The 16,879-nt window shown below is 30.2% G+C and overlaps 3 protein-coding genes across 3 annotated transcripts; 2 read left to right on the top strand and 1 right to left on the bottom strand.

Moving 5' to 3' along the window:
* The first annotated feature begins 6,615 nt into the window (after window positions 1-6,615).
* On the top strand, window positions 6,616-9,653 carry LOC126768512 (methionine aminopeptidase 2). The gene is made up of 8 exons (XM_050486672.1): window positions 6,616-6,852; window positions 6,989-7,180; window positions 7,349-7,509; window positions 7,585-7,759; window positions 8,123-8,331; window positions 8,414-8,504; window positions 8,785-8,959; window positions 9,067-9,653. Exons 1-8 carry the CDS (start codon window positions 6,711-6,713, stop codon window positions 9,317-9,319), a joined length of 1,398 nt encoding a protein of 465 aa, XP_050342629.1. The 5' UTR covers window positions 6,616-6,710; the 3' UTR covers window positions 9,320-9,653.
* Window positions 9,654-9,700: 47 nt separating this feature from the next.
* Window positions 9,701-13,277, bottom strand: LOC126768539 (uncharacterized). Its single transcript, XM_050486714.1, has 7 exons — window positions 13,128-13,277; window positions 12,944-13,041; window positions 12,682-12,822; window positions 12,309-12,486; window positions 11,837-11,972; window positions 11,435-11,664; window positions 9,701-10,984 (listed from the first exon to the last, which is right to left on the bottom strand). Exons 1-7 carry the CDS (start codon window positions 13,210-13,212, stop codon window positions 10,872-10,874), a joined length of 981 nt encoding a protein of 326 aa, XP_050342671.1. The 5' UTR covers window positions 13,213-13,277; the 3' UTR covers window positions 9,701-10,871.
* A 1,346-nt stretch (window positions 13,278-14,623) lies between these two features.
* Window positions 14,624-16,807, top strand: LOC126768529 (BRISC and BRCA1-A complex member 2-like). Its single transcript, XM_050486704.1, has 7 exons — window positions 14,624-14,851; window positions 14,918-15,216; window positions 15,290-15,465; window positions 15,557-15,679; window positions 15,760-15,823; window positions 16,043-16,196; window positions 16,358-16,807. The coding sequence occupies exons 1-7, from the start codon at window positions 14,764-14,766 to the stop codon at window positions 16,552-16,554; spliced, it is 1,101 nt and encodes a 366-aa protein (XP_050342661.1). The 5' UTR covers window positions 14,624-14,763; the 3' UTR covers window positions 16,555-16,807.
* The last annotated feature ends 72 nt before the right edge of the window (window positions 16,808-16,879 follow it).

Genomic DNA, 16,879 nt, shown 5'->3' with positions numbered 1-16,879 from the left:
TGTGTTTCAAAACAAATGACAAACAGCAATTTATCAACGAAACCGCAAGCTATGAACTAAAGCTAACGTAAATAACGTGATACATTATTCATATGTTTTATTCAACTATTATAGTCTATTTATATCTGATTATTTTCTGTATATATCAAACTATGGATCAATTTTCACTCATGCATAATGTTGACCCTTTTTTAAATACAATTTCAGTAATCCAAATTAACTTAATTGAATTTAAGTAATAAGCTATGTTCTTGGTGGTGGCTATTTGTGCAAGAACGTATGGATAGTAATACCCATTTATCAGATATTCTACCGCTAAACAGCATTACGTACCTGTCTAGTATTGTTGTGTTCCGATTTGAGTGGTGAGTGAGCCAATGTAATTACAGGCACAAGAGATATAAGTTCTTAGTACCCAAAATTGATGGCGCATTGGTGTTGTAAGAAATGGCTTATATTTCACTGGTGGTAAGTTTTTGTGCAAGCTCGTCTAGGTAGATACCACCCACTCATTAGATATTCTACCGCAAAAATGCAGTACTTGGTATTGTTATGTTCCGGTTTAAAGGGTGAGTGAGCCAGAGTAATCACAGGCACAAGGGACATAACATCTTAGTTCCTTAGTTATCATCACACCTTTTTCGACCCGCATACCTACTACAAATAAATAAAAAATGTTTTACGGTCAAATTAAACTACATCCAATTCTTAAATATTGCAGCCAAAATAATTCCCAAGAGATAATGTAATGTAAAATCTTATTTATATTTTAAATGTATAAAATAAAACACAAAGCTATACTTTACACCAAAGCAGTAAGAAGTAAAAGCCTGTAAATGTTCCAATGTGGGCTTATTGCCTCCGTTTTGAGAACAAAGCTTGGAGCTTATACCATTACTCTGCTCCAATGCAGTTAGTTGTCCGACGTATGCACGATGTTATCCTTCAACGCTGAGTCCGAAATGAATTATAAAGACAAGTTTAGCATAAGAAAATTCGGAAGTGCTTGCCTAGGCTTACACTACCACTCGTTACAAATCACAGTTTATTTTATTTATGCTGCACTTTTTTAGTATATGAAACCTTAAGATATAATTATATCAAAATATTAATAAATATAATGTCCTCTTGACCGATTCCGGCCACGGCGGCCAATCTCGAGAGAAATTAGCTAACTACGCATAAGATATTAAAGTGCACATGTGTGTCCGCAAACACAGGTGCACTCGCTATTCCCTAACTCTCATAATCCGATCGGATGGCTATTCGACACGACCGGAAAGAGTTTAAGCGCAGGAACAACGGCTTTACATGCTTTCCGAGGCACGGGAGTGGACACACTTCCAACTTCCAGGCTGCACCAGGCAGGCAGACTGAGAATTTTCTGACAGAAAAACCCAATAACTTTTATTGGCCCGACCTGGAAATTTAACCCATTACCGCCGGGTCTGCGGCCTTATATCAAGCCACTAGACCAACGAGGCAGTCAATCAAAGTATATTAAAATAATATGTTGTCAAAGTAAAATGTATCGTATTCTTCTTAATGAAATAATATTGAGTAATGTAAATTCATGATAGCCCGGTATATAGAAGAAAATTTTCTCAAGAAGGTCGGAGGTTAATGTCCTGACAAGCACCACTGGCTCATTCAAGTGCCAATTAATGTTAATTGTTTATTGCGCATTCGTAACTAAAGAAAACTATAAGAAAATCTAAATATGTATTAAAATTGTAAATCTTCAATTTAAAATGATAAAAAATGAAAAATTTTGACCATCAGTAAGTCAGTTACGCTCTATGTCTTTAATATAAAAAGTTAAACCAACTTTAAAATTATTTAATGTATAAAATATCAAAATTGCGTCATTTATTTAATGTACGTAGAACAACTGCCTGAAGTTGGTGTCAAGCCCATAAAATTGTCCAATATTATATTTTACTTAGAAATATTGTTATTTAGATGCTATCATAAAAATTTATAATAATTAATTTACAAATTATATTATTGATAGCTTGCGAATAACAGAATAATTGGGTGTGGAAATAAACATCAAATTTTCAGTCACACATTCAATCATACATAACTTAAAAAAACATACATGGCAAACATAGAGCCACCACTTTTTTTTAAGTTGTTTAATAACTTATATGTAGTCAATATACACATAAAAGATTTATGTGACGAATTGTCAATCGCCTGCTAACGTAAAAATAAAATCCTCCTTACATATGACCACCAATTAAAATAATTATAACAATTTACATTTGACTAGAGGATACTACATTATGAATCTAATATATTTTTCATCAAATCATATTAAATTAATATGTTACTGTTGTTTTATTTACGAAATTACTTAACTGCATTAATACTGATGGTAGAGCTTTGTGCAAGCTCGTCTGGGTAGGTACCACCCACTCATCAGATATTCTACCGCAAAACAGCAGTACTTGGTATTGTTTTGTTCCGGTTTGAAGGGTGAGTGAGCCAGTATAATTACAGGCACAAGGGACATAACATCTTAGTTCCCAAGGTTGGTGGCGCATTGGTGATGTAAGCGATGGTTAACATTTTTAACAATGCCAATGTCTATGGGCGTTGGTGACCACTTACCATCAGGTGGCCCATACGCTCGTCCGCCTTCCTATTCTATAAAAAATACCATTATGTTGTTATAAATAAATAAATAACAATCATTCGTTGCCATAGCAACTATAAGATGTTATGATACATATGTTTTATAAAATAATTCTTGAATAACCTTGAACATACTTATCATAAACAGAGTTGTAGCTTCACGGGCCAATGCTAATTGCTAAGCATTGATATTACAAACAACTAATTGAACTGTCAGTTTTGCTTATTAATAGTAGGTATCTCAAAATAAAGGTAGATTTTTCACCACTATTTATTATCCTTACTCTTTATACATTATATCATAATTCAAATAACTAATATAAAAGATATTAATGCAATCATAATCGTGCAATCGTCCATACATAATGGACAAAGTTAACATTAATGTATAAACAACAACTTACCGAGTGTAGGTAATGTTTATTTACAAACAACTTAAATAATTAACACAGCATTCCTCACTTTAACACAACTACTGATTTGAATTAATATTTGTTCAACCTTTAGACAAAACTCCATAAAATTACATGGTAACACAATCAAAATATTAGATAAATTCACGCAACACTAGACAAACAATGTAAGTTACGAATAATATTTATAAGCACTCAGTGTTTGCTGAGCAATTGTTACTTGAATTAAATCGGATTACGCTACGTCGCCGTAGCTCGTAGCGCGAAGTGGCTGAAAGAGGGGCGTATAAACGACAGGGCACGCGGCGAGCGACTGGCATGGAAAATCGCCTGAAAACACCTAGATACCGTACATGTTGATATATTTGTATATATCAACGCCTGGGCTCAACGTATCTACCTACTGCAAGTACGGCTGGAAACATGACCGCCACCGTAGTGTATACGATTATCACGCGATCTGCGTTTTTTTGTTTTGATTGGTATCTTTATAATAACGTATTTCAATGTGACAAGCTATCAGTTGTATAAAAAATGCACCAATTTAGATACTATCAGTATTTTATTGATGTCATACTATTTTTTTATTCCATTAAATTAATCATTTATTATTAAAAATCAAATAAAGTTAGTAGTTTCTTTGTTTAGAAATTGACATTAAATTCTTCAATAAATCGTAACAGGATTTAATAGATGTTAAACTAAACGCTACGACCAACGCGTATATAATTTAGAATAACCTAATATTTATTGAAGTTAATTTGATTATAAATTTTGTTTTAATGTTATTTAACTTCGTGATATGATTTTTACCTGGTATAGACTGGTACATGACTGGACATGGTATAGACTACCGACATTATAATGATTTATCTTTTGTATAAAAAGCGATGTATTTACAATGAACGATCATAATTATTGTTGAACTTGAACAGGGTGGTTACTCTGCCTCTTTAATGAATATTGTTTATAACAACACAACACTTCTTTCGCTATCCTGGCTCACCTTCTGTTTCATAGAGCACGGATGTCTAAATGTAATATATAAATAAAGAAAATATAAGTATTATTATTACATTTTAATAATATTATATTTATATATTAATTTATTATTTCATATTATATTTATATTTATTATTATATTCTCTGCAGAAATTCAGCGTGTCTGTTGGCGCATATTTTCTCCTGTGCCTTTGAAAACATGGTCTTTCCGTTCGTGTAAATTAAAACTGTCCCATTTGATTATGACAGAGATGCTTCGTGAACATTGTACAGCAGCCGCACCAACGTCTTTATTCATATGAATAAACACCATTTAGTTGCATACGGCACAGCTGCCAATTTTTGTACATTATACAAAGGTCTTATATTATGTATTTACCCCTTCATTATTTTAAATCTATATGTAATTATATACTAAAATTATAAATGCAAACTCAAAACTGTCTGTTACGCTTTCACGGATAAACACCTAAACAGATTTTGATGAAATTTGCTATGAAGCAATCTTGAACTCCAAAGACAACGTAGGCTACTGTTTTATACCTAAAACTTGCTTTTCTAACACGCGGGCGAAGCAGCAGGCGAAGACTAGTATCCACAAATTTGTCTTCATAATAAACTTTTTAAGGACCAGAACATTAAATTCACCCTTATCTTTCCCGCTGTTTAAAACAAGATATCTTTACTTCGTTACAGTTCGTTATAAACATCGAGACAGTAATTATTATATTGCCTTATTCTACTGTGATCTCCAGTTTATTATTAAATACAGTAATTTGCGGCTTACACGCGGTGTCGGTGCGGCGCCGATGTGGCTGCTGAGCGGTTTTAATATGAATACATGGTTATTTTTTGGTTTACTTTCAAATATTTAAATTGGCATAGTCATAAAATTATAAGAATTAAAAATAAACTGAAAGTTTAGTAGATTTGATTTGTATATGTAGACTTTTATTTGTGTATGTAGACTTTCATTTTCAGAGTATCTACTGCTTATTACGTTATCAAATCAAATAAAAACATTAATTATTCAAGTAGACTCATCAGAGCACTTTAAGGTCTTGTTACTGATTGTGATTGTGATATGTTATGTTTATTATGTTGCTCTATAAATAGTCCAATGTTAGTGATTTTTGTAATTTAAATATTCGATATGATTTGGATTGGCCATAAAAATCATGGGTTTACTTGATATTTAAAGAATAATTAACTTTATTAATAGGTAAAAAAAATATCAACAATATTTTATGATTTCTTTTTCTTTGGAGTCAGCTGAGATGGCCTCGTGGCTAGAACACGTAAAATCTTCAAGCACCTTTGACTTTTAATATGCTTAATAATTCGTTTGTATAATTCTTCTCGTGCTCGGTGGTGAAGGAAAACTTCGTGAGAAAACCTGCATGTTCCGAATGAAAATCTGCACTTCTGTGGAATCTGTGGTTGAATAAGTTCTAAATCCCCTCGTCAAAATGAGATGCCTTAACCCAGTAGTGCGACATTTACAGACTGTTACCACTTACTATAACTTTGGTTTGAAGTACAAACTCAGACATTGTATTTATGGTACCTATCAACTTATGTTCTTTTGTCTCTGTTACTTCACATATTAAACCAATTGAAAGCTCTGTCGATGGGACAAGTCAAATTCATTTCCGTTATATATCGATATTTGCACTGTATTCAATGCAACATGAAAGTCGTTTCGTCTTTTAAAAAAAAGCTCTCTGTAAAATGCATAATTCAGTAAGTATATTTTCGAAAAAAGCAGTAGCAGCCCGGAGTACTTCGGAAAGTACGTAAAGCCGTTGGTCCGAACTCTTTCCGGTCGTGTCGGATTGCCATCCCATCGGATTATGAGAGTTAGGGAATAGAGAGTGCACCTGTGTTTGCGCACACACTTGTGCACTATAATATCTCCTACGTAGTTGGCTAATCTCTCTTGAGATTGGCCGCCGTGGCCGAAATCGGTCTGGAGGACATTATTATTATTATTATTATATTTTTACAAAAAGATAATTTACACTATTCGAGTAGTTTTAAGAAGAATAGTTTTAAAGTTTTTCTAGGTATAAGAAAGTAGGTTGTAATAATGTGTTGTTACTCAATTTATTAAGCTCAATGCAAATGTACAAGTTTTATATCAGTGAAATATATAAATTGATGAGGTCCAAATTTACAAATATTTTATATTATTTTTATGGTTAATGGCTGCATCCGTTAAGAAATCATTATTAGATGTTGAGGTTTATTTGTTACAATATTTTTTAATTATTTGAACTCTTCTAGAGTATGAATAAAGTAGTAGCTATATGATTTAATGAATTAACACTTATTTTTTACTCAGTTTTAGTTCGAATAACTACACACGTCACGTCAAATAAACGATTTGGTTTTTCTATTACTATTTTTAATTTAAGTTATTTCTAATTAAAGTAATTTACTTAATACATTGGCAATTTTATTATTTTATTTTTTTGTTATATAAAAATAATAATTTATTATTGAATGTATTTGACACAAAGTCAAAATGCTAGAATCAACAGCAACATTTCAAAGCTAATAACTCGATTGCGCAAATAAAAAAATTCTTTACAATTCGCATGCATGTTATAGGTAATACAAAGAATTATTTTTGTAAAGTTATAGCATAACATAATGGCTGATGTTAAGGCGGTTGAGGAACTAACTAAAGTGATAGAAAATGAGGAGGAAGAGGAGGAATTGGATGGTGTAGAAGAAACCGAAGCCAAAGATCCCGCTAAGAAGAAAAAAAAGAAAAAGAAGAAGAAGAAGACAGGTTAGGTTTACTTATTAATAAAACATAAAATGTGGTAAACTGTTTGACCTTATCTTACCTTTAACATTAAACTATCCGTAGGTTTTTACTATTTATAAAATGTTGAGGTTAGAAATTGAAGGAAGTTTATTTTTAGCGGGAACCGATAATATAGCTGTTGATAATGAAACTACAGTATCAGAAAAACCTGAAACGCTTTCTGTAGAAGAAAATGCAGGTGAAGGAGAAGAGAAAAAAAAGAAGAAAAAGAAAAATAAAAGTGCTAAAACCTCAAGCAAAGTACAAACAGATCCTCCATCAATTCCAATTGCTGAACTTTTCCCAGATGGTAAGTAATTTACTTTCATTATTTTTATGAAAATAAATCACCAAACAACAATTAAGTATATACTTATATGAAATTTGTACTTGAAAACTACCGCTACATATATAGTTATAAATAGACTTATTTTCAAACTAAATTATTAACAATGATATAATCTTACACTTGCTTCAGGAAACTTTCCTGAGGGCCAGATAATGGACCATGGGCCAGCAGAGGGTATTGATGAAAGAACTGCTAAGGACCGCTTTTCAAGCGAAGAGAAAAGAGCATTAGACAGAATGCACAATTACATCTATCAAGAAATAAGACAGGCTGCTGAAGCTCATAGACAAGTGCTTAATCAATCAATTACATTTTTTTTATTTTAGACAAATGGTGGTTTTCTAATATTCATATTCACATTTTAGACTCGAAAACACATGCGTGACTGGATTAAACCAGGCATGACCATGATACAAATCTGTGAAGAGCTAGAATCTACTGCAAGATGTCTTATTGGAGAAGATGGTCTTAAAGCTGGACTGGCTTTTCCTACTGGTTGTAGTCGTAACCATTGTGCTGCTCATTATACACCAAACACAGGTTAATATTTAAATATAATATTATTAAATTGACTAGTCATGTGGATATGTAATTTTCAAGGTTTTATAAGAAACATGAATAATTCATTAAATAATAAGAAAAAAAAAATTGTTAACAAACTGGGATAGAGTTGAAACCGAAAAAGTAATAATAGTATTGATACTATATATACTTGTATTTATATAAGAATTATTTATTAAATAAAATATACTATAAAAATACCGACCGTAAAATCATGGCTGCATGGAATGGTAGCAAATACCCCATTAAGATAGAAAAATAAAAATATATATCAAATGCTAATTTTATCAATGAAATTAGGTATGTTTCATATGTGATTAAATAATTACACATACATTTTAGGAGACAATACTGTCCTTGAGTATGATGATGTTGTCAAAATAGATTTTGGTACACATATCAATGGACATATAATTGATTGTGCATTTACTTTGCATTTCAATCCACGCTATGATCCATTGGTAAAGGGTGTCCAGGAAGCTACTGAGGTAGGAATCAAGGCTTCTGGAGTTGATGTCAGATTGTGTGATGTTGGTGCTGCTGTTCAAGAGGTAGGAGTCGCAAATATTTATTAACTTAATAACACTATAAAGTTCATTCACTAGTTAGTAATCGCTTAATTATTATTTACAGGTGATGGAATCACATGAAGTTGAATTAGATGGAAATATGTACCAAGTGAAACCTATCCGCAATCTTAATGGCCATTCAATAGGGCCATATCGTAAGTTCTTAAATATAAAGGTTGCAACAAATAACTCTATCAACAACTAAATTATGATTATTCTACGAAAGATTAAATGAAATACAGATTTTATTTGATTTAATCTGAATATAATTAATATGACTAAGTTCAACAGAACATAGTTATGATCTATGCATAATATATTTTTATTGAAATTTTTCATTTTAAATTATAGGATTTAATAAAAATATATTGTATGTACAAAGTTTTAAATTTTAACAATAATATCAAATTATTAATACATTTCATTCTATTGTAGGTATCCATGCGGGTAAAACTGTACCAATAGTGAAGGGTGGTGAAACAACAAGGATGGAAGAAAATGAGTTCTATGCAATTGAAACATTTGGCTCTACTGGACGTGGTCAAGTGCATGATGATATGGATTGCTCACATTACATGAAAAACTTTGACCAACAATATGTGCCTTTAAGGTAATATTGTAAATACTGGTTTAAAAAAAATATTATCAATAATGTTGATTTTAATGAAACACATTTTAACATTACAAAACTTATGAAATTTTGTGTATTGTGTACAGATTGCAGTCTTCGAAACAACTCCTCAACTTAATAAATAAAAATTTTGGCACCCTTGCATTCTGCAAGAGATGGCTGGAACGCGCTGGTGCTTCGCGCTACGCAATGGCGCTTAAAGACTTGTGCGACAAGGGGGTGGTTAATGCCTATCCACCTCTGTGTGATATAAAGGGCTGCTACACTGCCCAGTTTGAACACACCATCCTATTGAGACCTACATGCAAAGAGGTTGTATCTCGTGGTGATGATTATTAACATATTTTGATTTATGTTCTTATTAATTATATTTTATAGATATTTTTTGACATACTTAAATATACCATATCACTAAATAGTGATAAAGCAATTGTTTTAATTATCACAGTGTTTTACAATACAGCATGTATAATTTGTATAAAAAATAACACTTGCTTTATATGATGACTTAGTCATTGCTTGTTTTGTTGAGTTTGGTTCATATCATGATTGAGACAAATATGTTACTGTTGTTAAGAGTGTATTGATATAAACAACTTAATGAGTATGTTGGTACTCAAAACCTCTTTTATAAGTAATCAGGTCACTATTTGAATAAACTTCTTATACGTAACTAGCAGTTTTACTTATGACATTAGGGATAATAAAAAGTTAAAACAATTATTTTTAATAATTTTATTTCATCCCTTAGGAAAATCTATTTACCTATATGAAGTAAATATAAACGATTACATTAATTAATAAATCAAGATAATCTTCGTGGTATAATAATATAGTTAGTCTTTCGTCAAAAACATTACTCGATAGAAATGTATAAAATTGTTGACGTTATTTAGATACCACTAGCATATCAAATATTATTATACTACACGACTATATCTATAATACATTATAAAATATACTAGGCAAATCGACATGATCAAAGTGAAATATAAATCAACCTGTCTGATTAATACAATACAATTAATAAAATTAAAATTCCTCGTTTTGTTATACAAATGGCATGACGATGACAATACTATATATTTTTAAAAGTAATCGTTGCAAAATAACCATGAAACAGGATCAAGTTTGTCGAATATTTAATCATTTGTTTTAAAAGATTCAACAGTTCGGCTACATAATTACTTTACAAACAAATCTTTATATCATCAACGAGACGATAGTAATGTATAAGCAAGCGCGAGGTGATACTTTAGCATGTAGCCGGACTTAGGATTGACTGATGGAATATTGGACAATATTTCGTGTAGAAATTTAATAATAGACACCAAAAACACTTAATAAAATAAATGTAACCAGTCCAATTTATCCATCCATCCATTATAATATATCCCAGTGTAATTTGTCCATAATTGCATGACTAGATTATGGATTCACATGACATTATTTTAAGGTTATTAAATATCCACTGGGATTACTTTTATATTTGTTTTTAAGAAATATAAATGATAAATCGGCAAACAGTTCTAAGAGGTAATGAATCCAACTAAAATTACATACAAATACCTTATACCACACTGGTAAAGTATCACAGAAATTAAAACATTCCTAGCTAAACTATCGCGGCATCTAATAATTTCCAACAAGACTACGAAATTATCAGGACTTGGTCTTTATTTACCTTACATTCGAAAGAATACAATCGTAACACCTAATATTAGTTATAAGTTAGGCCATTTATCAATGAAAATTTTATTCATAAAAATACCTTGGAAATGTCTAAGACGAGGTAAATATAAAAGTACCAATAAATATTTCATTCTAATAAATTTTCAAACAAATTTAAATAATACAATCAAATCCAACTAGGTAAACAGCTATAAACTGATTAACACTCTAAATTCTGTACATCACCATTAGATGAAATATCAGAATGGGGCCAGTTGTAGATTGTCTGCAATGGTACATGAAGTAATTCCACAATGTATCTGTAGTTCGGTTCTGAAAGAAAAAAAGACTTCAATTTTGAAAGTCAACTGGCAATGTGCCCTGACTCCACATGTTAAAATACACAAACTCCAATATGTTTCTTGTCAGTACTATTACGATTAATTTGGAACTATGGGAATGATATGGCACAACAAAAACCACAAGACGAATATGGCATTTTGATAGTGACGAATTTCTTTTTATGGACTAACAAAAAACAAACAGTGTAAAAATTATCCAATAGGTTCGATTATTTCTTTGTCCTGCAATTCTGCCTTGATAAACTGCATTATGACCATTAGCTTATTTTTGTTTCATGGAATTCAACCACTTGAAAGGTTGCCATGATATAGTTGCCATTTGTAAGCAACAACTTTATGTCACTATGTCCAGGACAACTAACTTATGAAATGTAGAAAATGAATTTATAGAAACAATGTTAATTTAATTCAAAACACCTACCATTCTCAGGATTTATATATCCCCTTCTTATAAGGAAGTCCATTAGAACTGGAGCACTTGTGGTTTTAAAATGAGGGGAAAGAGCTCTTTGCACACATTCTTCTGCAGTCAAAAGTTCAAATGTTTCTACTTCACCATCTGCATTTTTTGGGACAAAATCCAATGGAAGCTCAAGATCATACACATATTCCGTATTAGGAAACAACCCTCTTTCACTTTCAAAGTAGAAGCTGAAATTTTTGTATGAATATCATGAGATTCTTTAAAATAATATATAAAAAATTAGACAATATTATTAAATCATGTTTCTCATAAGAAATATATCTATAAATTTTACAAATCGATAATCTTACTATTCAAAGTAGAAAGAACAACATTATAAAAAAAATTATGTTTACTTACCTAACACAACCAGCTGGCACCAACTTTTTTACTAACTCACCCACAACAGACGCTTCCTCTGCAACTTCTTTTACACAAGTTTCCAGAATTCCATAGCCCACTGCCAATCCACCACTAACAAAACAATCCCACTTTCCTTAAATTGAAAACTAATAATTAAAACAAATGGTCAAAATCTTTTAAAAATTTTAAATTAAGCTTATATAGTTATCAATCAGTTATTGATAACATTATGCACTTCTTTAAGTATCAGCTCTGACTGACTGTCAGATTATATGTATTACTTGTGTTTAAACTTGTAAAGATTTTAACTTTTATTGGATGTTGAATCCACCAAAAGCCTTTCCCGGATCAAATACCCAACAAATAGAAATGGCCATGTTTTCATATATGTCCTTTAAACTTTACAACAAAACAATTCTATATGTTGCCAATCTCACAAATATATTCCAACAATTATATTAAAATGTACCTGGCCATGTCTGCTTAGTAAAGCTCCTCTGCTGTAACCAGATACAAAGTCCTTTAACTGGGTGAAACAAGTAGCCATTTACACTGACCCCATAGTTTCTTATACCAAAAAGACATGTTGCACTCCTGTCCATTTCCAGCAGGCTTTCGTGATGGAATAGGGTGCTCACCTCGAAACACTAAATAATTATGTTTATAATTAACTTAATTTTAATTCTACATAAATAATATACAATGCTTTTAATAGCTAAACTACATTTATACAACAAAAGCAGATTGATATCTTATTACAATAGTATAAGTGTTGTTTCAATTTGAACATTATCAATATTAACAAAAACTATATTTTTCTTATGAATAAACACTTAACAAACCTCATCTCGCCAACCCTTGAGAGCACATAATTCATTTTCTTTACGTAAACCTTGTAATACTCCAGCAACTTTCGAGGTTCTTTCTTGGTAGTCTCTGAATGCAGGATTGAGTTCCACAACTTTACCAGTAATTCTGAATACCTAAATTTAAAAGATTAATATTAACAGTAAAAATATTACTGCAACTAGGAAATAAATATTCTTGAATACGCAAAGTTATGTTCAGACATAAATATAAAACATCAATATAGCATATATATACCTCCGGGAATCTTTGAAGATGTTTTAGTATATCTGGACGAACAAGCCCTACTTGGTGTCCAGCTACTAAAAACGGCTTACATATTCCTTGATGAAGTCCTTAAACAATAAAACACATATTTTCAAGGTACAAGCGTGGATTAATTTATGTGTGCATTGTCATTGCACCACTATAAAAAACAAACCTGATAAATAAAAACAATTAAATTTCCTCGCTAATTTCGTTAGTTCTGAAATGTTATTTTTATTTATAGAATTCATATCTTTCATATTTGTTTTACACAATTCCAATGAGAAATTTCAAGCGAACTTGCGGAATGTAATATCGATTTCACTACTCGATTATATTTTTAACATAAAAAAGTAAAATCTAAGGTATCAAATCGATTATTATCATGTAAAAATTTATTCACATGTGTTTTAAATTACGGATCTTTCACAATGCTTATTAAATTATTGATTGCATGGATTAATCCTAAATCTGCTAACTAGTATTATAACTAGGTACGAAAGTGATTTTGTTTGTTAAGTTTTAACATCTTAACTACTCAACCGACCATCATGAAACTTTACATATACATTGACAGAGCTATAGAAAGGTACAAGGGGCACATAAAAACTGTCCCCCATCACACGTGGATGAAGCCGTGCAAGGAAACTAGTACATTGATAAAAAAAAATATTAAGTTTTGGCGTGTCCGCTATATAATTAAATCGAAAATATCAATGATTAATATATGATTAATATGATTACAAATAAACGAATCAAAAATAATTACAAGAATATTTCATGAATCGATTATTTGACTATATATTGGCAGCCCTACTATAGATACAGTTATGACAACGCTTAGAAAAATAATATGGAGTATAGAGGTACCTCTACACTTCATAATAATAAATTACACATTATTATTTATGTTCAAAGAGAATTTATAACATAGTAAATTATGTCTTATTATTAATATTAAAAAACAGTATTTTTTAGATCGACTCGATTGATATTAACCCGCATTAAATTGAAATTGATTTACTTTAGAATATGCACACTGAATTCATAAAAAGTAAAATTTGCGTGTGTACACAATACTTATCAAAAAATATATTAGAGGTTGCTAAATGACTATAGATAATTTCAGCAGGCTATGTATGTATATACATATATATGTTTAGCTGTTCTCAAATATTTTCTAAACAACCTACCATAACCTGACAAGGTATCAATATCCAAAGTATAAAAGCTTATAGCAAAAATGTAAACAAAAAATTATAATAAAAGTAACGAGTTAATAGTTTTCAGTTTATTTCAAAGCATAAGTTTAGCTTTTATAAAATACAATATTATAAATTCTATATGTGATTCGGTAATTTAAGTCTGCAATAATTAACAAAAAGTCAAACCTACAACTAAAATTAATAGTACAGAGGCACTTACTACACTTTCCCACCATAATAATTCAATAATAATGTGTTAAAGCTAAAAAACAATTCTTGTAACGGGTAAAAAATGTTACTTTAAAATTTATTTGGGGTTATTAATTATGAATATGAACTAAAAAAAATTGAACAATTGGTCAAAGAGAATGTTCATCCGGTAAGGTTTTTTTTTCGTAGAACATATTTTTACTCTTTGGTTTGGTTATAGTTGACAGTTCTAACTTCTATAATTGAATCTCTCAAATGCGTCAAAATAAATATTGAATTGAATCAATTGTACTGTTTTAAATGTTTCTTTTTTATATTTTTAATGTTGCATTAAGTTATGAAAACTAAGGTGCTAAAATAAGTTTTAGTGTTCGGTTCGAAGTCTTAATTATAAAAATGTCTATCGATAATTATAGCTTCATAAGTGATATATCACCGATGTTTCGACCATATATTCAAAATATTTTTCATGATTTAAAACTAGGTATAAAATTCTTAAATAATAAATATTTCGTAGTCGAAACCTTATTTATTTAATATAATGTTTTAGGTCTGTGTAAAACTAAAGTGGACTTAGAAAGAATTGGTAGTACTTCTATTGGTTCTGAAACTCAGTTTCGGTTAGTACTACCCTATTGTTCAAAAAAATTAAAGTGGGATATAATATTTGACCCATCGGTACCTTGGTTTGCACCGGATTTCCGATTTGATGATGATACTTTCTTGAGCAATGCTGATGAAGAATTTTTAGCAAATGGTGTCCCAAGTCTTACAAAATGGAATGCCAATGATCCAAAATCCCTTAGTGATGTAATCTCAGAACTGATTAATATGTATAAAATATACCAGGTAATTATTACATATATTTGTCATATTTATTTACAATTGTTATGGATATGTGTTTTAATAAAAAAAATTTTAGGTAAAAAAATTAAATGAAGATGAAAGTTCTCGTGCTTCATTTGAATATAGTGCATTGCTAGGTAATGCTCTAACAACCGAGCAAGATGTTGAAGTTTGGGTGGGAGGTCATGTTGTGGAATTTTTAATTAAACTCAAAATAAATACTTCCAGATTACCAGAGCTGTACAATGACGGGTAATGTAATCTATTTAACAAATTATGGGTTTCTTTTATGTAGTGTCAATTTTTACTTGTGAATAATATAAGTATTAATGAATTATTTCAGGATAGATCGAAATCCAGGAATTGATACAGCTCTTCTTCTTGTTCGTTACCCTAACTCCACCAATGCAGAATTGATTCTATCACCATTTCTTACAAAAGTATTAGGAAACATATCCTTACCTATGTAATATTGCATTTCCTTATATGGATTTAATATTTTTTTTTACATAAATTCTATGTAATATATATCTATATCAATTTTAGGATGCACCAATCAGGAGTTCTAATGGATTATGTTCCCATGGTAACGGACATCTTAAACAACAAGGTAACAAACTAATAACTTTTATAATATCAACAAGCCTCAGTAACAAAAACATCTGTAATTGCTTTAATTTATCTACATCGAACGAAATGTTATGAAATTTTTGGTTAGTTTTTGAAGGATTGCAGTAACTGAATTTATAAGAGTTGGCCACCAACTTATGAAAATAACCAAAAAGATAAATGTTATATTTACTTAAAACAAGTAATATTTGTATTGTAGATTCAAGACCTTCTTAATAATGACAAACTGAAACGTGAATTATTAGCTCAACTTATTGTCAAATATGAGGGAGCAATATTAGAGCATGATGCGAGTAGTGCAGCACTGTTATTTGAAATGAATGATTTTCATTGGATTCTACAAATAGATATAGGTAAGATTCTGTATTTTAACATACAGAAATTCTACATTTCATATTTACACTATATTTTGATATATTTCTGGGAAGAATTAATTTCGAGTTTATTCTAATACAATACTTTTTTATTGTGTAAGAATCTTTAAAATTTGTAATGATTAATATGTTGGTTTCAGGTATCAATTTTCCAGAAAAACCTCCAATTCTGACCCTTCGTTCTGTTTATCATTGTTCTAAAGGAAAGCCCAAATTCAAAATACTTCCAAGCTGTCCATACAATAATTTTGAAGGATACATTGAACAACAAGCAGAAATATTTAAAAATGAATGTAAAGGAGTTATTCAGATCCACCAGACTTTAAATCTTGAATAAGAAGTGTATGTGTATAAATTTTAAAGATTTTCTACTTCTTAATTTTTTTAATTAAAAGTTAACATACAAATAGTTATTGTTATTAATAAATGTCTTAAGGTGAGCATTTGTCTGCAAATATAGATTCTTTATCTTTATAGTTGAACAATGTTTTAAAATATTTACTTAAGTTTAAATGCCTGTTCACATTATTAAATACCAAATGTAAAAATAATTGTTCTATAATAAAATTATTAAAAATAATTCTAACTAATTATTCTGTTTTTATATATTTGGTTCTATTTGGAGTTACAAATGAAAGAAAAGTGTATTAGTACTAACATTT

The sequence above is a fragment of the Nymphalis io genome, chromosome 5, assembly GCF_905147045.1.
Source record: "Nymphalis io chromosome 5, ilAglIoxx1.1, whole genome shotgun sequence".
Lineage (NCBI taxonomy): Eukaryota > Metazoa > Arthropoda > Insecta > Lepidoptera > Nymphalidae > Nymphalis > Nymphalis io.
Note: the sequence above shows the minus strand (reverse complement) of the source record. Positions and strands in the feature narration are given on the sequence as shown.